The 22,512-nt window shown below is 41.1% G+C and overlaps 1 protein-coding gene across 5 annotated transcripts in view; it reads right to left on the bottom strand.

Moving 5' to 3' along the window:
• Grid1 (glutamate receptor, ionotropic, delta 1) overlaps window positions 1–22,512 on the bottom strand; it is a 763,385-nt gene that overhangs the window by 315,479 nt on the left and 425,394 nt on the right. For all 5 annotated transcript variants that reach the window (XM_011244962.3, XM_006518565.3, NM_008166.2 and 2 more), the window contains one exon: window positions 16,162–16,215. In XM_011244962.3, the coding sequence (XP_011243264.1) occupies window positions 16,162–16,215 (54 nt within the window). The remainder of the gene's footprint in view (window positions 1–16,161; window positions 16,216–22,512) is intronic.

Genomic DNA, 22,512 nt, shown 5'->3' with positions numbered 1-22,512 from the left:
AAAATGCTTGTTTGGAAGACATTGGATTAGGAAGAAACAACCAACCAATAGGAGTTTACATGGGCTTGAGGAAAATGTGCATAAAGTGAAGAACCCAGAGAGTACAGCCTCACGAGTATGGGATAATTATCCATAGACTACATCTAACTTAGAAAGTGTCTGATGAAAGGGTCAAGAGGACCAATGTGGACCTACGTCTTTCCTAAGAACTATATCTTAAAAGGGGGAATACAAAAACACCCAGCAACTCACAAGATACAATTCACAAAGTTTGGTCTTCAAGTAAAGATTCTTATTCATGTACAAAAGAAGTACAAAATAAAATAAGCAAAAATGAAAACGGTCATTTAATAAACACTGTCCTAGAACTGAACCTGAAAATAGTCTAGCAGACACCAGTCCTTAAGCAGTTCTTGACATAGTATAGGTTTTTTAAAGTCTCTGTTTAAAGTCGTAGAGGTTAAAAGCTGAAGTTGTGGGTAGAAATATTGGCAGGTTATATATAGAAGAAAAGATTGGTAAAGCTGTAACATATGGTAAAAATTATGCAATGAGAAACAGAGGGAAAAAAACAGAGGAAGCCAAGGACCAAGGAGATGAACCAGCAAACACAGTGATCACTGCGCACGCATGAGGGCCTGAGGTTAGATCCGCAGAACCACACACATCTGAACACACGAGTGCATGTCCTTAATCCCAGTGCCCAGTGGCGAGGTAAGAGATACAAACAGGAGGATCCCTGGAAGTTCACAAGCCAACTAGCCTGGTGCAAGCCACAGTGAACAGTACAAGGCACTGTCTCAAACAAGGGAAATGGCAAGGAGCAACACTGGACTCTGATTTCCATAGACACATTGTGGTAAGTGTGCAACACACAATGTAACACACAAGGATAAAAACAGAAAGAAGTTCTGTAATGTGGGAGATAACTGCAAAGCCCTATTTTGTGTGTAACAGACATCCTTAAGTAAGAGAGTGGGGATGCAGTGAACAGAGTTGAAGAAATAATAGGTAATTTCATTTTTATGTTTTGAAGAGACAATTTATGAAAGTTTTGATGAGAACTATAAATCTACAAGTACAAGAAGCTCAAAAAAATTACAAACACAATTAAATAATAGAGACTGAGGTGGAAAAAAAAAACAAAGGTACACATAATGAAATTCAAATGAGAGACAGGAAACCCTAAAGACTGAAGAGATATAGAACAATGAAACCAAAGCAAGGATTGGCATCGGATTTCTGACATGCTGCTTGGTTAGTTTTGTCAATGTGACATGAGCTCGGGTTATTTAGGAAGTGGGAGTCTCAGTTGAGAAAGGCCTTCTACCAGATTGCTCCATAGGTATGACTCTGGGACATTTTCTTGACTAATGATCTATGTGGGAAGGAAGGCGCAGCCTACTGTAAGTGGCACCAGCGCTGTGCAGGTGATCCTAGGTTATCCAAGAAGGCAGGCTGAGCAAGCTGTGAGGAGCAAGCCAGTAAGGAGCACCCCTCCATGATCTCTGCTTCAGTTCCTGCCTCAAGGTTCCTACCAATGGACTGAAAGCTGCAAGCTGAAATAAACCCTGGCTCTTCCGAGGTGTATTTGGCCGTGGTGTTTATCACAGCAGTAGAATACAAACTGGGGAATTCTGGGCCCAGCAAAATAGCTTTTAAATAAAAAAAATGAAATAAAATCCTTTTAAAACATAAAAAAATCATTGAATACACCAAAGGCTGAGAGCTTTCAGTGCCGGCCCAGCTGCCTTACTAAACATTTCTAAGGCAGGAGGAAAACGATGCCATCTCTAAATACAGAGCTGCATAGAGGTAAGGCACCAGAGATGGTAGCAACACCAGAAAGTGCGTAATATTTTTCCTGTGACTTCTAACCATTTTAAAGTTGTTGGAGTACAACAATAATATATATAATATATAATAATAATAATATATTTTGGTATATGTAACATATAGACAAAGCCTACTGAGAACAGGGTGGTTCCTCTCCTCAGTCCTATGATACAGCAGATGGAGAAGGAAGTTCCAAAAGAAAAACCAGAAGCAGAGATTAGCTCGTGGGGTTTAAGGAGAGAAGCCATCGCTGTAACATCAACATACAAAATGAGGTGCTCCCTCATCATTAGAGAAGCTACAGCAAGTTAAACACAGATACCTGATAATGGTGACTACACTGAGCAACAGATTTTCAATGCAGACAGAACAACTTCCTACTGGAGAAAGATGCCATCCAAGCATCCTAGCTGGAGAGGGCTTGGTGTCTGCCTTCAAGGCATCACAGGACAAGTTGCTTTATATTGGGGGCTAATGCACATGGCAACTTGAAGTTAAGATACATCCTCATGTATCATTAAAAAGAAATCCAAACAGCCATAAGAATTATACTCTATCTACTCTGCCAGCACGCCATAAGTAAAACAACAAAAACACCAACATAAACAGGTTTGCTTACAGCACATTGTTTCTGTTATGTTGTAGCTCAATTGTAGTTTTTGATTAACTTGCAATAGTTGTAAAATATGATGTGTAGACACATAAAACAACACGAATAATCAATATTCCTCCTCTACTTATCATCTCTTTCTGTTGAAGTTTTTACAGCCCTCTATTCTGCATTATCATAAAATAATAATAGGTACTTGTGAACATCCCTTCTGTCTGCAGCAGAGCACAACTTCCTTCTGTCAAACAGAATTTTGGTATCAATTGTCCAATTTTTTTTCTTTTCTGCCACACCTGACACTTCCTGGATTTGGTAATTACCATTCTACTTCAAATAGATGTGACATTGTATGTCACTTAACATAATGTCTCCCAGGTGTGTCCATTATCTACAAATGAGAGAAACCTATTCTTTTAATTATTACCTGTATTCATTTGTGTGGGGGGAGATGGAGGAGGCGTGCTATGGCACATCTGAGGTGGTTAGAAAACAAGCCACAGCAGTTGGTCCTCTCCTTCTATCATGTAGACTCTGAAGATTAATATCAAGTTGTCAGTCTTGGAGGCAAGCCTTTATATGTCAAGCCATCCCAAGGCCCCAGAATTCGATGTTTTTCCTATAGGCTAATAATATTCAATCATATACACCTAGATTAGTTTATTATCTTTGCCATTTTTAATAGTATAAAACAAAATGTGGAGTTGTATATATCTTTGGGGTTTATTGATCTCATTTCTTTTGAATGTATGTATGTATATGTGTATATAAGTACGTATGTATGTGAATCATATGGCAAATGGCCTGTTGGCTTGTTTTAACTGCTTATTTAGATAATTCAGAACTACTTCAAGAAAAAAATTCCTTTTAAAACACCACTGTCGTTGACAATGTACCTGGTCACCCATGAGTGTTGCTGGAGATATGCAATGAGATCAATGTTTTTTCAATGCCTGCTGACACAACATCCATTTGAAGTTCATGGGTGAAGGAATAATTTCATATTTCAAGTCTTACTGAATGGCTGTTCTATCAGCAAGCAAAGTATAATTTAGAGGAGAGAACAAAGGAAGTCATTTAATAATGATTTAGGATCAATTTAATCAAGAAAATCTAAATGTTTATGCTCTAGTAAGAAGGTTTCAAAATATATTATGTAACAACTGCTAAAACTGCACAATGGAATAAAAAACAATTATCACTGAGTATTTTAATAAGTCTCTCAATAATAGAACAAATGCACAATGATATCATCAAAGATATTGAAGGGATGAATGAAACTATCAACCAAATTAACTTGATTAACATGTATAGGCTGCTGAATGCAACACCAGGTTATAATTTGTTTCAACTCTCCTGAAGCATAAACCAAAGAAAAAGGCGATACATTGAACCATAAATCAGTCTCACTAAATTTAAAAGTATCACAATACTAAGAACTATATTCTCTGACCATGCCAGAATTAAATTAGAAATGGATAACAGAATGATCACTGAAAAATCCCCCCCAAATTCAAACAAAATAACACACTCCTAAATAATCCATGGGTCAAAGAAGAAACCAATATAGAAGGTATTTTGAGCTCAATAATGAAATATAATACATCAAGATGTATCTGATGACACTAAGTCACTGAATGGGAGATAGGTCACTAAAGACACACTGGAACTCAACCTCAACTTCACCTGTAGAGCTGAAAGAAGGAGAAGCAAAGGATGCCAAAGTAAGCAGAAAAGAAGCAATAAAGACAAGAGCAGAAAGAAGCAAAAGAAAGGGAGAGAAACAAGAGGATGGGAGGGAGGGAGAAAGCAGGGAGAGCTAAACAATAAATCATTTATGAACACAGGAAATATCAAAGGAAACAGAAAAACTACTAAAACCATCAATAAGATAGGAAAACTGATGAAATCAATTAACACCAATTAACGAGAAAGATCTAGAGAAACAAAAAAGAGGTCCAAGCAATAAATATGAAAAATAAAAGAGTCTCGTGTCTAAAGAGTCAACCAATGTGAAAAAAAATAATGAAACATCAACTGTATACTTCTAAGTTTGACAACTTCTGTGAAATTTGGAGGAATTCTCTGAGTAACCCAAATTACCAAAATTCAATCAAGAAAATATAGCTCTAAGGCTGCCAAAGAGGAATAATATGTTGCTATGACACTGTAACAATGTAAACTGTAAGTTTCTGGCATCATAAACAAAGCCTAGCAGCCACACAAAGAAAAAGTCTACATAAAATTATCTAGAATTGAACACTTCTCACATTCTGAAGACATCATTATTGCAATATTAAAACAAAAGAAATGCATTAGAAGGAAGAAGAACCAACCGAAATCCCTTATGAACACAGGAGACATTTTCTAATCAAACTTTTCTCAAATGAAATTTGAAATATAATACAAAAGATAATATATTATAACTAGTAAGTCTCATCTCAGGGTTAATTTAAATTAGAAAATCAGTTCATGTGTTTCAGTATATTAACAAACTAAAAAAAAAAAAATTAAAGAGGCCTAATCATCTCAATACACACAGTAAGAGCTGTATGCAAAATCCAGCATGCATTCTTCCAAAACTCAGCAAGCCAGAAACAGAGGAGGACCTTCTTGGACTGATGAGCAACTTGCTTCTGACATGACACTTAATGGCACAGCATTGTATTTCTTCTTAGTATCAAGACCCAGAGAATGATGCATTATCTTAGCACTATATTCAGCCTTGTACTGGAGGTGATGATCAACACAGTCAAGAAAGAAAAAGAAACACAATGCATCCAAACATAAGGGAAGAGTTCAAGTTGTTGCATTTCCAAACCACCAGACAGTCAATGCAGAAAATTGTCACAGAATGTATATAAAGGTGCTATAATTATTAAATGTATCAATGTTAGTATCCCAAGATACAAGACCAGTACACAATGTTCAATTTTATTTCTATGTATTATCAATGAACAATTAGACATTGAAGTTTTTTTAAGATACCATTTACAATGGTATTGATCAACAATATAAAATATTGACATAAAAATCCAACAAAAATATTAATGATCTGAACACTGCAAACAATAAGCTATTGTTCAGAAGATTTTAAAACAGCTTAATTAAGTGGAGAGAAATACATCCAGGATGGAAGACTCAATTCTATTGAGATGGCAATTCTCTCTGAATTCTATTGTAGATTAAATGCAATCACACGTGAAAACCCAAACATCATTTTTTGTATTAATGACAAGTTCAATCAGCAACAGGCTAATTCTAAACTTCATATAGAAAATTCTAATGGCCTAATGTAGCTAAAACAACTTTTAAAAAGAAGATAGAAGTCTAAAAACTGTGATTTTAAATTTTACTATAAAATAATTGTAAGTCAAAGGATGTGCAATTGGTATAAAGATAAAAGAAAAATCAGAACTGTCTAGAATAAAATGTTAAGAAAATTTTCTGTTACTACATTAAAAGCACAACCCACAAAAGAATAAATTGACAAGTTGCACTTCATCAACATAATAAGGTCTGTCATTCATAAAGACAGTATTATAATGAAAAAAACAAGCCACCGACTAGCAGGAAATGTCTGCAAAGTATTTATTCAGTAAAGGATTTTGTATAAAAATGTAAGTATCTTTCAAAACTCATTTAAAAGATATAATTCAACAAATAGAAGCAAAATGTTTAAGCAAATAATTTACTTGGGCAGATCTATAGATATGTGCTTGAAGAGATAGCTCAGCACTGGAATTTATGTCTAGCATGTAAAAGACCCTGGCTTTTACCATCACCAAAGGAGGAAGAAGAAGAGCTAAAGAAGCAGGAAGGGAGAAAGTGCAGGAAAGCAGGAAGGATGGGAAGGGAAAAAAAAGATACTCAACATCATTAGTCCTCAGGGAAATTAAAACTTAAACTACTACAATGAGAACCATCAGATGCCACCTATAACTCAATTTTAAGAATGTGCCTCCCTATAAAATGAAAGCATATATCTATGCAAAGACCTATTATGTATATCTCTGTGGTAGTTTGAATAATAATGGCCCACAGCCTCATATATTTGAATATTTAGTCATTAAGGAGTAGCACTATTAAAGATTAGAAGGTGTGACCTTGTTGGAGGAAGTGTATCACTGGGAGTAGACTTTCAGGTTTCAAAGGCACAACCAGAACCAGACTTTCTCTACCTACTGATAAGCATCTAACCCTCAGCTAATGCTCCAGCATCTGCCTGTATACTGTCATGCTTCCTGCCATGATGATGATGGACCAAACCTCTGAAACTGTAAGGAAGCCCCCAGTGAAATGCTTTCTCGTGTAACAGTGCTCTTTCACTGCAATAGAACAACGACTAAGACAGAGGTTGGTACCAGGGAGTGGGGTATTGCTGTGGCAGGCCTAACCATGCTATTAAAGGAACATGGAAGACTTTGGAAATTTGGACTAAAAAAGTGGCTAGAATCTATAAGTGAGGATGAAAGGGCCATCCTAGTAGGAACATGGAAGACAATAGTATTAAGGACAATGTGGACTGTGAGAGCTCATCTCAAGAAGTTTCTGAGGGGAAAAGTATCAGTAAATGACCTAAAGGCCATTTTTATGATATTTGGGCAAAGAATGTGGCTACTTATTATCCTTGTCCTAAAAATCTACCTGAAGCTAAAGTGAAAACTTTTAGATTAATGGGATTGGCAGAGGAGATTTCAAGACAGCCTAATATCGAGTAGGTCATGTGGTTTTTAGTGGTCACTCTTTTGCAGATGTATAATGAAAAGGAGCAAGCTGAGCAAGGAAAAACACAAAATGTATAATTTGAAGAGAAAAAGGAACACCGGGAGCACCAAGAAGTGTAGTGGAGCCAAAGTCCATGCTCAAGGAAGTAAGATGTTTAAAGGAAAGGCTATGCTAAATGGAATAAAAGGAGTGGTGAGTCAGGACAAGACCCCACACAGCTAAGCTTTCAAGTCTTAAAAACAAATTAAAAAAAAAAGATTAAGCAGTGAAGGAAGCCATGAAGAACAGAAAGGAGATGTATGGTAATGTAACATATATTCTGTGCCATTATGTATTTGAAGTATAGCTCTGCTTTTCTCATTTTTATTTTTATGGGGCTTATAGAATGTCATGAGTCTCAGAAGAGAGTTTGAACCTTGGCCTTTTAAAGTGTTGAGACTGTGAGTGACTATGGGGACTTTTGAAGTTGAACTGAATACATTTTGCACTCTGATATGACTACAAGCCTATGAGGGCCAGGTATTGGAATGTGGTGATTTGAATGAGAATAGATAACTCTGCAGGTTCATATATTTGAATGTTTAGTCATTAGGGAGTAGCACTATTTGAAAGGATTATAAGGATTAAGAGGTAGACCTTCTGGAAGAAATGTGTCACTGGGGGGTTGGCTCAAAAGCCCATGCCAAGTTCATATTCATTCTCCTCCTCCCCCCCCCACTTACTCTCTCTCTCTCTCTAAATCAGGATGTAGTTCTTACTGCTCCCATGTCTGCCTAGATGCCACAATGCTTCCTGGCATGATAATAATATTCTAAACCTCTGAAACTATAAGAAATCCACCAATTATATACTTTCTTTTACAATAGTTGTCTCATTCATAGTGTGTCTTTACAACAATAGAAGAGTGACCAAGTCATTCCCTAATAGCACTATATGTACTGGCTAAACATCTAGACTTGAAGTATCCATCTATGAATGTGACTTACTGGTACTGTTGAATATTCCTCCTCAGAAAACAAATTATTTATATTTTTAAAATACCTATGCTTGAATAAAGTCATACAAAAGAAAATGAAGAAAATATACTGGTGTTCAGTTTACACAAATCATTTTCTGGCTTGCTCACTGACATATGTTCAGCTAATTTTCTTAGACAGCCAGGGCCAACCTGATGAGAAATGCCATTGCCCATGTGGACTCAGTTCCCCTATACTTCTCCTCAACCAAGACAATCTCTCACAGACGTGGCCATCAGCCAATCTGATAGAGGCAACTTTTCATCTGAGATTCCCTCATTACTCATAACTATTTATTATGTCACTCCACAATAAAACTAACCAGTATAATGCCAAGAACAGATCAGCAGTTTCCTAATGAGTTATAAAGGTCAGAGAGAAGTAGGGTGGCTAAAAGGACACTCTGTGTGGTAGGCATGTTTACCATCTTCATTGAAATTTTGACTTATGAATGTATACATATGTCAATCTCAATATGTACATTTAAATATAGCCATTTGTTGTATGCCAAAGATCACTAACACTGTCAATTTATAATAAAGAATGGAAGTGATAATCAAAAGCAGTATTCGGCCAGCGATATGGCTTAGTGAGTAAAGGCCCTTATCATCAACCCTGATGACTTAAGTTGTATCCCCTGTACTTACAGAGGAAGAACTGAGTCTATAAATTGTTGTCTGACCTCTATGTGCACACTGTGCAACAAACACACATTCACATCCAAAATTAACAAATGTAAGAAATGAGCTCTTGGCTCCAGCTACTGTCTGATAAATGACAACACCTATTCTTCATTCTGGGATTCTGAGCTAGGCTCACAGAGATAGGTACGATGTGGTGTGTGTTCTCAAAGACTTCTCAATGCAGCTATGGAGTGAAATAAGTGAAGAGATTACAACAAATAGATTGGTTTTTAAGAAACATGGAATTAAAATGAAAGATGGCAAATAGTCCAGGGACTTAACATTCAAACAGAATTAAAATCTTCCAAATGGAAGGGAAAAAAGCAAAACCCTCTTCTCTGTGCATGCTAAACAGAGATTTCTTAAATGTGGGAGTCTGCTTTGGTGTGCTCTGCCTCTCCATGTGCTCCTTTTGTGTGTGCTTTTGTTTATTCTTCACTTAGTTTTAGCACCTTTCCCCATAGTAACCAAGTATAACCTAATGCCTTTACCTAACTATAGGTTCTGAGTAGGGAACTCTTGAAAGTCTGATGATACCTCTTGGACTGCTGACAGAGTTTTTCTCTACTGCTCCAGAGATCCTCACATTGGTCAGCCACCAGTGAAAGGAATTCAATGGGGTGGGGCTTGAGGAAAAAGTGTAGACAATATTCCAGGGAGAGAGCACCGAAGAGGTCCACAAGCTGGTGTGACATCTGCCTGAGTGTAGAATCGTCTTAAGGTCTAGTTGAAGAAGCCCCACAGACAGGACTTCCTTTCAAGACTGTTCCTGTACCACCTGCACATAGCCTGCTCTAGTGAAGGTGAGCACGTGGAGATGAAAAGCACATAAGATTTTTGGTGAGATCAAGTACACAGGGCAGACAGTGTTCACTATATTGTATACGGAAAGGTATGATGTGCCCTGGCCTCAGAAAATCTGAAGAATATGGCTATTTCTACTTCTTTTACTCTGTTTGTTTGCTTGTCGACAGGGTCTCAATATGAAACCTTAGCTAGCCTTGAACTCACTCTGTAGACCAGGCTGGTCCTCAAAGAGAGATGCACCTGCTTCTGCCTCTGCCTCCCAAGTGCCTGGCCACACTATTTACCTCTCCAGCGACTCGCCATTTGATCACAGCACCCATTCCCACAAAGCTTCCCAGTATATGAACCAGAGTTTCTGCAGGAAGTTTTACCAATGTTTTCTCTGACTACTCCACTGCAGGCCAGAGACTCCACCCAAGACAAGTGGAGCTTTGATGGAGGTCTGATGAAACAGTGTTTTCCCCTAATAATGCATGCTGAGGAAAAATAGGTACAATGTAACACATGTGCATCTACAGTGTTTATTTAACATCTTTGTACTGTCTGGTTTTGTGTGTCAGCTTGACACAGGCTGGAGTTATCATGGAGAAAGGAGCTTCAGTTGAGGAAATGCCTCCACGAGATCTGATAGCTGAAGCTCACAGAGCAGAGCATCATACTTCTCTAGACCATGGAAGACTGGATTTTTCTCAATGCCTCTTTCTCCCCTAGGCAATTAGACAAGAAAAGTTGAAGGAAGCAAGCAGAAGTAGGGAGGAGGCTTAACAGGAAATGACTCCTCAGGTGAATCCTTCACACTAGCAGTTCCAGAAACGGGTAGGGATGAGATTCAGGCCTGCACTCACAGGCTGTTAGGAAGTGGTGTGTAAATCAATAGCTAGCAATGCAGAGCTCTGTAAGGAATTCAGCATAGTAAGAGCTTGGGAAGAGGACAGAAGACAGAAAAGCCTGACCAGGAAGCAGAAATAACAGGAGTCACCATTCTCCTATAGACATGAGACATGACACAACAGAATAATGGAAAGAAATAAAAAATGATGGAAAGGTGAGATAGAATCATCCTGCAGCAGGTTATGCAGTCAGCATAATGTGAGCTACTCCCTACTGCTGGAGTCATCCAGAGCATGGCATGCTGTCTGAGGTCAAGAACACTAGCAAGAAACAGGTTTGGGGAAGGACAAGTAGTTCTGAGACAGTCATGCTGATCTTCAGATGAGAAATAGGCTCCCATTGTTGTCTGTGGCAGGAGGGAGAAGCATCAGAAAAACAGCTAGGTCTCTGAGTCTAGAGCTTTAAGAACAAGAGTTAGGATGAACAAGGCCATGACAGTTATTGGTGCATGCTACAATGGGAGAATAATATTGATGGCCTGCTAACTAGGCCTCCCTGCTCCTGAAAACCTACCTTTTCCTGGGTACTGACCACCTACTATCACTGAGCTCAAATAACATGTGCATCTACAGTGTTTATTTAACATCTTTGTACTGGTTGGTTTTGTGTGTCAACTTGACACAGGCTGGAGTTATCACAGAGAAAGGAGCTTCAGTTGAGGAAATGCCTCCACGAGATCCAACTGTAAGGCATTTTCTCAATTAGTGATCAAGGGGGAAAGGCCCCTTGTGGGTGGTGCCATCTCTGGCCTGGTGGTCTTGAGTTCTATAAGAGAGCAGGCTGAGCAAGCCAAGGGAAGCAAGCCAGTAAAGAACATCCCTCAATGGCCTCTGCATCAGCTCCTGCTTCCTGCCCTGCTTGAGTTCCAGTCCTGACTTCCCTTGGGGATGAACAGCAGTATGGAAGTGTAAGCTGAATAAACCCTTCCCCCCCCCCACCTTGCTTCTTGGTCATGATGTTTGTGTAGGAATAGAAACCCTGACTAAGACAATCTTTAAACGTTTCCATCCAACTGTGTAATGGATGTAAGTCAGGAAGAATGTGTCCAAAGGCGTCTGCTGTCACGCCTCAGATTGAACAGTCAACATTCCTATCACACGGAGCCCTTCAGAAGCCTGACGGTAACACTACACAATCCATACAATTGGCTGCAGAACGTTCCTAAGAGGACAGACCACAAAGTACATGTTTCCTGCGTAGGTGCAGCTTTATGGGAAGGCCTCATCTTCTTTGCACGGAGTCTAGGAAGCACTAAGGACACTATATGTCAGTGGACAAACCATAAAGACCTCTCACTTGGAATGTGATGGAGTCAAATAGAGAGAGGGCTCTCACTCCAGCTGACAGAGGAGGCCATCCAACACATCCAGGCTCAAGTAGCATAAACTAACAACCCCATCTCGGAGGCTCAGCTCTTTAGTTATTGCTTTCTTCCTCTGATACCAACTGTGAGGTGCTCATCAATGCAATTTGCTTGTCACTGTCTAGATTGATTTACCTTCAGTCCCTCCTTGCACCAATCTATTTTTGACACAGGGCACTAAAGACTCATTGATGAGCCAGATACGGCCATATCCTCAATGAACTCACAGTTTGCTCCTCTAATGGTTCCTTTCTTCTCACATGTTTTTATGACTTAATCAATCAATTAAACATATACTTTATAACAAAACTGTATCTGTTTGCCAGTGTCTCACAGTAGAACCCAGAGAGTCACTGAATCTCCCAGAGAGGTACACAAATTCAGAAGCCAATTGTCTCTTCTCAAAATCAAATCCAAATGACAACATGAAAAGGTTTATAATATACAACAAAACTCAGCAGTGAACAACTAGATGTAATTAAGAAAACCGCCACACGAAGAATCCAAACAAAAACATGTGGCCTTGAATGCTTATCCTGAATCAAGAAAAACACATAAAGCAATCAAATATAGAAAAATGGTAGCATACTTGTAATCCCAGCTCTGGGGAGGTAGAGACAGATGGATTCCTAGGGCTCACTGCCCAGACAGCCTAGCATGCACAGTGAGCTCCAAGCTAATGTAAAACCCTGCTTCAAAAAAAAAAAAATCAAGATGGATGGCATTTGAGAATCAACCCCTGATATTGGCCTCTGGCCTTCACATGTACATTTACAAATGTGCACATTTTCTTGTACACAAATGGACCTGTACACACACACACACACACACACACACACAAGTTGAAGCTGGTGAGTCTTTATCAAATGCCTGATCCCTTGATTCTTTAATTATTTTCCCTTATTTTATTACTAGTTACTACATACAATGCAAAGAACAGCAACTATTTGTGGCTCTATGTTTAACTAGCTTGAACTTTGCAGTGCTTAAAATGTTACAACACTGCAAGAATAGAGCTTTTGCCCCACTTTGGGACCACACTTAAACAGGAAATAACACTCTCAATGTGGCTGGCCCTGTAGGTAAACTAACATGTCATTTAGAGAGCATTAGTGTCATTAACCATATGCTACATCAGAATTTGGGGTCAAGACTTTATCAGAATCTCTACCTTTGGAGTGAAGTCTTCAAGAATGCCCATATGCTGGGGCTAAAGGTAAGCCAAAGAGCGTCCCCACTGTCATGTATACATGAGCCCTGCTGATTGGCTTTTCAGAAGATTCTGACTACAAGTGCTGGATCTTTGCCAAAGCCATTAGCCCCATGATGTCACCGACAGACTGTGCTTTAGAGCTAGCTGATCTTCATAAAGAATTCTCCAGCAGGAGTGTGGAGCTGGTCCAGAGATCAAAGCACCTGTCATGCAAGTATGAGTTTAGATTCCCTAGAAAACCACATAAAGTCTAGGTGGTCATGGAAGACCACTTTGTAATTCCTGCCTCAGAAGGCAGAAAGAGGATCCCTAGAGCAAGCTGACTAGACAGGCCACATCAGAGAGCTCTGGGTTTGACTGAGTGGTTCTTGCTTAGTGAATAAGGTGGGAGAGCAATTGTGGTTTATGCCCAACATCAACTTCAGGCTTCCACACACACATGCACCTGTCCATACCCACACGGGCAAAAATGTGTATAACACACACAAAAAATGGGGATAAAAGAATCCCACCAACCACATAGAATGTCTGTCTGACTGTAAGAAATTGATTCAATGCCTGCAACTTCTATCACCCTGTCTGTAAAAGAGGGATGATGAGAACTGTCAGCGGGGCTACCAGTGAGCAGTAATGGGGTCAGCAAGGGTAAAGTGACTGACAAGCACCAGTCATGTCCAAGTGATCAGGAATGGAGGCTGCTGCCCTGTGCCTTTCAAGAAAAAGAGGCTTCCTGGAAAAGAAACAAGACAGAAGGGAGCTGGGGCTCCCCAAACCCCCTCACTTCTGAAGAAAGACATGGCTACATCAGGATTCTTAGACCTATCTGTTCTTTCTGGGCAGCCAAGGTGAGTGTGTGCTCTCTGTGGTACTGCAGAGACCTGCTCCTGTGGCTGATCTATGTTGGCTCTACAGTGCCCCATTCTATACCTGTCTCCTGGTCACTCTAAGCTTTTGGTTCAAGCTTCCTCCAAAATACCTGGGTGCCTAAGAGTGGAAAGTACCCTCAAAGCACCTCCCACTGTGGTGTCTGAAGTTAAGATTGGCCCTAGAGAGGGAGTCAGGCTGGAGAGACAGAGCATCCTGGGGATGACGGGGATGCAGAAGAGGGAAGTAGAAGTCTTTAAAATGTAAAACAGGCTGGTTTCTGAAGCCTGGCTACAGAGAGCACTGGCTATTCACTGTGGCGGAGTCATCAAAAAGCGCAAAACCAGCACCAGACATTTGACTTCAGGGACACATGGAACGCTTCCTTTCACTGGAACAAAGGACATAGGGCTTTGAAGAGCCTGCAGAGAAGCAGCAAAGCTCCAAGAATCAAAACTTGCTGAGGATCAATGAAGCCTCAAGCAGGTTCTGAAGAGCAGGGTGGGGTGGTCACATCCCCCTTCTAATTGCCTGGACAGCCATGGAACCGCCCCAAGGGAAATACACAGGGACTGCATGTCCCTGGCTGGCCCTTGTAGATGTGGAACTCATGAGATAAGAATTCCTAGAGGAAACCATCAGCAGTGGGCCTCACAAGCGGCTAGCATGTGGTACTACCTGTGCCATTATTAACATCAGCTACCCAAAATGGGTCTCAGCCATATTAGCACTGCACTAATGAAGAAATACACATCATAAAAGAAGAAATTACCCACATAATAAACCCTAGATCCTTCAGAATGAAACCATTAGAAATTGATCAGCTAATTTAGTAGCAGCTAAAGGCTGCATCCTCCACTGAAGGCAAAACCAAGAAACACTTCCATGTCTGCTTTTACTGAAACAGCATGTGGAGGTCACACAGGCTGCCTGGGCTCTGCTTCCTGAAAGAGCATGTGGGCAGAGGGCTCTTCAGAAAAGCTGGGACCATATGACAATAGGTCACCCTGTGCCACAGCTTCAGCAGAGGCTGGCGGGGTGGTATTTCTGAAGAATGACATCCTGTTCGCCCCTGAGGCCAAATCAGTGGGGTGGCCAGACCTAAAGGCACTTCCTACTAACCTTTTTTGGATGAGTGTATTACATATACACACCCACAGACCACACACACACTCAAATATACCTATACACGTACATGAATGTACAGATGTCATAACCATATACATATATTCTTGCATATTTACACATACATACATGCATCTGTACATTCATGTGCATATACACATGCACACATATTATTCCTACACATATAGCCTCCCAACTATACTAATGTGCACATTAAATATATACACACTCATATGCATATATTCACATACATATACAACTCACATATTCACACATAGAATGCAATTCACACACATCCAGACTAAGTCACATGTACAAACAACACACACATACATACACATACATTCACATATCCACACTCACAAACCTACACATACCCTCACAATACACACCTGTACATATAGACATTTGTACATAGACTCTCATGAATATAGACATACATTAATACTCATATGCACACAATTCATACACATACTCAGTTATTCCTGTACCACATACACTCAGGCAGAAAGCTCCTCACACATATGTTTGTGCATACATTTAAATCAGTACATTTTCATGCATGTACACTCTTAGAAACACATATACTCCTGCTCACACTCAGACACACTCACATAATACTCTCACATACTTGTATTACTCTGCATGAGACAGGGCCTCTATTCTCTTCTGATTCCTTTGTCCTGCCATCTGTATTTATCTTATAGCCTGATCTATGCTCCCAGGCCCTGGCTCCTAACTGACTGTCTGCCTCACCTCATCCCCTTTATGGAAAGTCTGAAACCACTTCTCTGACTTTTGACAGCCTCATAGACTCGGCTCTGGACTCCTCTGCTAGATCCCACCTACTCCAGGTAATCATCTTGGCAGGCTAAGCCCAGTTCTCTGACCTCTCGCCTTTGCAAAATGGAACTCCAGGAACATTTCAGCTCCCAAAGTCAGGTTTGGATTTGAAAGCCTTGTTCTGAGATTTCCCATGGGACAGGGGTCAGAGCAAGCCACACCCATCACCATTCTGGGGTTCTTACCTCATTCACAAAGACCCAGTGGCTGTCCTTGGAAGCCAAGTTGGTCTCCACAGCCTGCAAAGAGAAAAAGAACGTACATGAACAGGAGCAACACAAAAGCTAGCAGACACGCAGGATCATTGCTGAGATAAAGTTTTATAAATACCGTTTGTTTTAAAGAAATTATTCCTCACAAAACATGCCAACCCCCTGGAGCCCACTCTGGATGCCTTGATCACTGGAGACACCTTCTGTTCTCCCATGTTCTTCCACACCAGCCTAGAGTGAGGTTAGAGGTCCTAGACCTGCAGGCGCCACAGCCACTGGTACAGGAATAGCCTCCCTTCCCCAAGAAAGCATTAAATTCCTTTCCAAAGGAGCACTTAAAGGTAACATTCATCACTACACAAAACTACAGAGTGAGGAAACTAACGTTAGATTTATGGCAGCTCACCTAGCTATGTTGAGCAACACCAGGGAAATAGAAGGCACTGGCTCACCTGTGGTGCTGCTTCTCATTCATGTTTTAGGATCTATGGCGCTGGGTCTTTTCCAGCTATAGAGGAGGGGCCCATTTCCACATTTCTCTCCACACTGCTTTGTCACAGTGCTTGCCATTTTTGCATGTAAATGGCTACCAGTTTATAACTTCTTACTGTCTATTTTCTCTGCCAGGTTAGGTGGGAACCTTACAAGATAAAGGTCTACATCTCTCAGGAGAGAGCTGTGTCCCAGAACTTTGCTCTGCAGCAACATATAGTAGGTGTTTGATACCATAGCTTATATGTGAATAAGTGGTAGCAGTGGCAGAGAAAAATCCTCGTTTTGTTTGCATACTTTAAACTTGTTTGCTTGTGTGTGTGTGTTTTTTGTTTGTTTGTTTGTTTTTTTGTTTTTTGTTTTTTTTTTATTTTTTTGGTTTTTGCCTTTTATATAAGAACAGGTCTTCAATAGAGCAAAGGCTAGTCTTAAACCCACTATGTACCCAAGGCCCGAACTCCTGATCCTCCTGCTTCTGACTCCTAAGGGCTAAGATTATACACATGCACCACAATGCCTGGCTCTTTTGTATGTATTTATGGATGCTTTCTGTCTCCTTGAATTGGAAAGCCAACAGACTGAAAGAGCTGGAAGGGATTGATGGTTTGCAAGCATGTCCTGTAAGGATGCTCGCGGTGAGCATGTGCCAGGAACTTGCTGAGCACCAGGCACTGTGCCAAGCCAACGATGAACCTGGGAAAGAGCTTTCAGATTTACTTCTTTGCTTTTTACATTTTTTTCACATTTTGGTAATGTAATTTTTATTACTCTTTTGATTTTAAAAATATAGGCAAATTAAGATGCTTAATTAAAATCTCTCCATAATACTTTCTCTTTTTTAAAAAGAACGTGCCCATGGACTAAAAATTCTCCTTTTATTCAGCCAGATTCATCCACTGGAAATTGTCTGAAGTGGCCCCTTCCAGAAGCTTCTACAGTTATATCATGCAAATGCATATCTACACATGTATATCAGACAGATGTTTTTAATTAAAATCACATTGGGAAATGCATATCAGGTAAAAATTCTCATCACTAACTTATTGATATATCAGATTTACATTTTCTTATCAGTAAGTACAGAAGTAATTGTTCTTAACAAAGAAGGTGTAATGGTTGGTGTCAGAGCATTGGGCTTTTGTGGTACTGAGATACCCACACTATCAGAGCACAGAGCTCTGTTGGGGCTGTACTCCATGGAAATAACAAAATTGATTGGGGAACACAGTAGATCATGAGAATATATAACATAAAGTACCCAGGAGAATGCTAGCCTATCAGTCCTTACCAGACAACTGCAGGACACCAAGCACAGGCACAGAGCTTTTCCTGGACCACTCAGGGATGAAGAATATAGACTGACCTCTATAGTCTATGAATGAGAGGCCACCAGGCCATGAAAAGATGAACCTGTGCAAGAGTCTGAAAGAGAAGGAAATAACCTACCCACTATCATTTGTCTAGTGGTGTCATGTATAGAAAATATATAACAGCTGTTCCTTTCCAGTGTGCAAACCTATGTAACCCAGAAGAGGAAAATTCAGAGAATGGGGTCCATAAATGTCCCAAGAAGCTCACAGGAAGCAGAGATAGAAAGATGGTCATTTTAGTCTTCTAAAGGTCCATCCTCACTCCTCCTTTCGCTCACATCTATCCTATATCCTTTGGCTATATGAACCTTACTCCATGAACATTATATTTCCTGGGATAAACAGATCCCTGCCCAACCCAGGAAGGAGGCTCTGAGGAACTGGTCTATGCCCTTGGAAAGAGGTGAACCTCAGCAAGACAAAAGGCATCTATGTATCATGGTGTATCTCTTGAGACACTTCCCATCCCATCTGCAAGCCCGAAAAGACCGGATGTCTCTAGAGAAGCTTATAGGACCCAAGATGCAGTGTCTCTTGAGGACCCAGAATTACCAGTGTTGACTGGAGACAACCTCAGGGTAGGATCTTGACTACCCAGCCTAGAACCCCTCTCTTCTCTGCCACAGATGCCTTTAGACATCTAAGACAATGGGGATAAGGGCAAAGTACAGGAACATTATCTAAGTACTGTGAAAACATCACTGGGCCCTTGCTGGACTTAATCACTAACCTTTAAACGTTTCCATAATGGTCATTGGTTACATCATGCTCGTTAGAATATGACACAGAGCTTGGAGTTCTCCTAAGTCCCCAAAGGCTGGAATGCTAAACTGAATCTCCACAGAGGCAGATCAATGAGGCTGAACTCAAAACAAAAATGGCAAATGGAGAGATGAAATTTGAATGCAGTACAGTAAAGACTAAGGACTTCTAGAAAAGCTTAGAGTGGTAGTGGTGGTGGTGGGGGAGGCATTGGTTCTACTCTTGGTGCTGATCTAAGTGGGGCTCCACTCCAGTGATGGAAGGAACCACACTCTAAATCCCAGTCATGAAGGGGAACAGTTTAAGCCAACTGCCACTTAAAGTAACAAGGAACTCTTACTAGGAAAGATGATGTAGGTGTCTAACCAAATAAAGAACTGGCTTGAGCAAGAGTCTGAGTTGCTCTTTGCAGCATCTAAGCATAGATTTACAGGGAACTGTTTTAGTAATCAGAGATCAACACAGTGAAAGAAAAGTTTTCTACCTTTCCAAATGATGCAAGAAGAAATAGGCTGTCTCAGCTAGTAAGGACATCAGAAGTATCCCATTACTGTCAATGTCAACAGTGGCTTTGAAAATAAGTGGTGGCTCAGAGGGTAACCATAGGGTGACAGGCACAACTCAGTGCTGAGCTGACATCAATTGTAATGATTACCAAGTTAGGCTGCAGTTAAGGAGCCCCTGGAAAGTTTTTCAAACTGTAGGCTCTGGCCTCAGTACAGTGGGTTCTAATTCACTGAGAGCAGCCACCTGCATAAAGCCCTAGTCCTTTCCAAGTTCCACTTGCACCTTGACCCTGAGAACTGAGATCTCGCCCAGAGAAGCTGTAGCTCTTTGAAGGTACAGGTGCATTTTGCAGCTGAGAGGTTCGAGCATTGCCAATGGCCAATTTCCAATTGCTAGAAGATCCTAGGGAGTGTGTGGGAGCATGGCTCCCCTAAGAACTCTTCTTACCTGGTATCAGACTGGGGCACGGAAGGTACCGGCAGAGAGAATTGATCGGCAAACTGCAGGATAACTGGCCAACCTCCCTGTCCTACTTTCCCTCACCAATTAAGCATCAGCTAATTTGTTAAGCCTCTTTTGCCCACACAGAGATAAATAGCACTTGGATACAGCCTTTTTCCAGAGGGTGCAGCTCATGCCGAGACTGGCATAGGTGGTAAGAAGAACAGCTACTGAAGATTGAACAAAACCACACTGGCCTCCCTTCACAATTACCAGAGGGCTGGCAGCTCTGTGGGCTAAGCCTTACCAGCTCACAGACCAAAAGCAGCAGAGTTGCTCCCAGCATTCCTGGTTTCCCTTCTAAGTGCTAACCTCTTCCTTCTTCTCCCATATATGCCTGTGGCAGATAGAAACACGTTCATCATGAAGCAAGTATGGCAGAGGAGCCTTTGCTCTGTGCTCCCTGGTGATCTGGATCATCATTCCAAGCACATTTTTGTGACCCACAACACTTGAGTACCAACCATGCTGTGTTACTCTGCCTAAAACCCCTCATATCATAGTGAGATATTTGATTACCCAGACTCCCTGTGCGTTCCTTCTCCACCACCAGCAGCCAAGACTCAGGCTGCTAGAGTATGCGTGGCACTCATGATTACTTGGGAATTTATATCCCAACCAAGAGGGGAGGCTGCCACAGATAGGGATGTCTCTGTGTCATCTGAGCTGTTTCCAGAATCCAGCTACAGAGTGAGGTCACAATGATGTCACCTGGCATCCTTCACTTCCTTGTTCCACATCTCTATGTACCTGCAGGCTTTCTTGTTTGAATTCCTCCAGGAACACTTTTTTTTTTAATTACAAGTCATCTGATTCCCTCCTTTTGAACCCTGCTTCTGGGGTCCCAACCTGAAATGAACAGCTCCAGTCTGGGGTAATGTTAAGAATCAAATGGCTTTACGTGTTAGTGACTTCGCCGATCTAGGAAGGAGCTCAATGCATGACCAGTCACTGCAGAAGTCCTCCTCATCTCCTTCCCCTGCTTCTCCTGTCTTGTCATTATCCCAGGGTCTCTTCTAAGTGCATAATTCCTCATATCTTCCCTCTCTCACCACTGAACAGATAAGAAATGTCATCCGTGCCTTGACATCTGTCTTAACGGTCTGAAACACATGACTCTACGAGGTGCTGTGTCTCTGCCATTATAGGGTCAAAATGTGATTAAAAAAAAAAGACAGTGTATGCAGCTTTGAAAAGTGGTAGGTGTTGTCTCTTCTATGTTCTCTGGGCCTCAGAAAAGCCCAGGACCTCCTTTCTCGTGCCCAGCATAGGATTCTCCAGCCACATGGCACCATAGACATCTACAGAGAAGAACTGGCTCAATCGGGTAAATCGATGGCAGCTCCTATATCCTATAGGTGTATGTTTGAGGTGGAGGTGAGATGACATCATACTCAAAGCAGACTCTCATTCACATCCATCAAGTGGGAAGTTGGTTATGTTTCTCCCTGGAGCTCACAACTGTGGCTGTTGCTACCATCCTTAAGATAAAGCAAAGCAGAGACCTAAGCAGCTAGGAGATTGGGGACCTAGACAGGTCCGAGGTCTCAGTGAACACAGAGGAGTTGTTATTCTGGCCCAAAGCTTTGGCCCAATACAGATAACCTGTTACATTATCATGAATCCTGCAAGGTGTTGCCAAACCGACTATCTATGTGCCTGACTAGTGTGTCTTGTCAGTAAACACAAAATTTAGGAACTAAAGGTAAGGAGATGAGACTTGAGAGGGGCCAAGTTTATTGTGTTCTAGTCCTTTTGATCAGAGAAAGGCAGCAGGAGATGGTGGTGACAGATAAAAGGAATGGTTGAGGAGAGTAACACAGGAGGCCAGTGAAAGGAGGCAGAGTGTGCAGGCACATCTCAGACATGTGTAGATTGCATGGGCATATACAGTATCACCCGCGCATCATCCTCCAGAGGTGAAAATATGATGCCATAGGTAGACGTAGGCTAAAGTAAGCATAGTGCAACTGTCCTTCCCAGCCCTGGGAAAGCTAAGTGTGGCTAGGAAGGAGTCTCCTTGCTAATAAGCAAGCGAGTGCTGTGACCCTCCAGTATATTTTTCCATTGTCAATGGTAACAAGAGTACTTCGATATAGCTCACACTGAACTTCAGCATACAAGCCCATGAGCTCATTCAGAAATGAGACATGTGAGTTCCATTCTGGCCACCCTGGTCCACAGTCTGAATAGAGAAAGAGATTATGGCTAAGTTCCAGCTCTAGGCTCCCTAGTAGGCTGTGGGTAGTAAGCAGTCCCCTAACATAGCAGAAATGACAAGGGTCAAGCAAGCCTTGTGCCTAGATCGAGGCTGGAGGTAGGGGGAGGGATTGGCAGTTGCCCCTTGATTACATGCTAATGAGGTTCAATTCCATATGGAAGCAAGAGCATGTGGGTGATAAGCACACAGTAGGATGCATCTGCAGCCTAGATATACTAATGTCCTTAGACTGATATACAGAATCAACTGTGAGCATTTCAAAGGCCAATGGGCTAGCTTGTATGGCACCTCCAGGATAATTCAGGGCAGTAACTCCTACTTCATATCCCTTGTACCTCATTTATTCCCAACAATCTCAATAGGTTCCTATTTCACTGTGGGAAACTGAGAGTTCTAATGTACACCCAGATTTTTGCAGAAGAGTATTTAGCAGAGAATGAATTTAAATGTCAGCCCCAGCTTGTGTGCCCC

The sequence above is a fragment of the Mus musculus genome, chromosome 14 (genome assembly GCF_000001635.26).
Source record: "Mus musculus strain C57BL/6J chromosome 14, GRCm38.p6 C57BL/6J".
Taxonomy (NCBI): Eukaryota; Metazoa; Chordata; class Mammalia; order Rodentia; family Muridae; genus Mus; species Mus musculus.
This window is presented reverse-complemented; position numbering and strand designations above follow the sequence as displayed.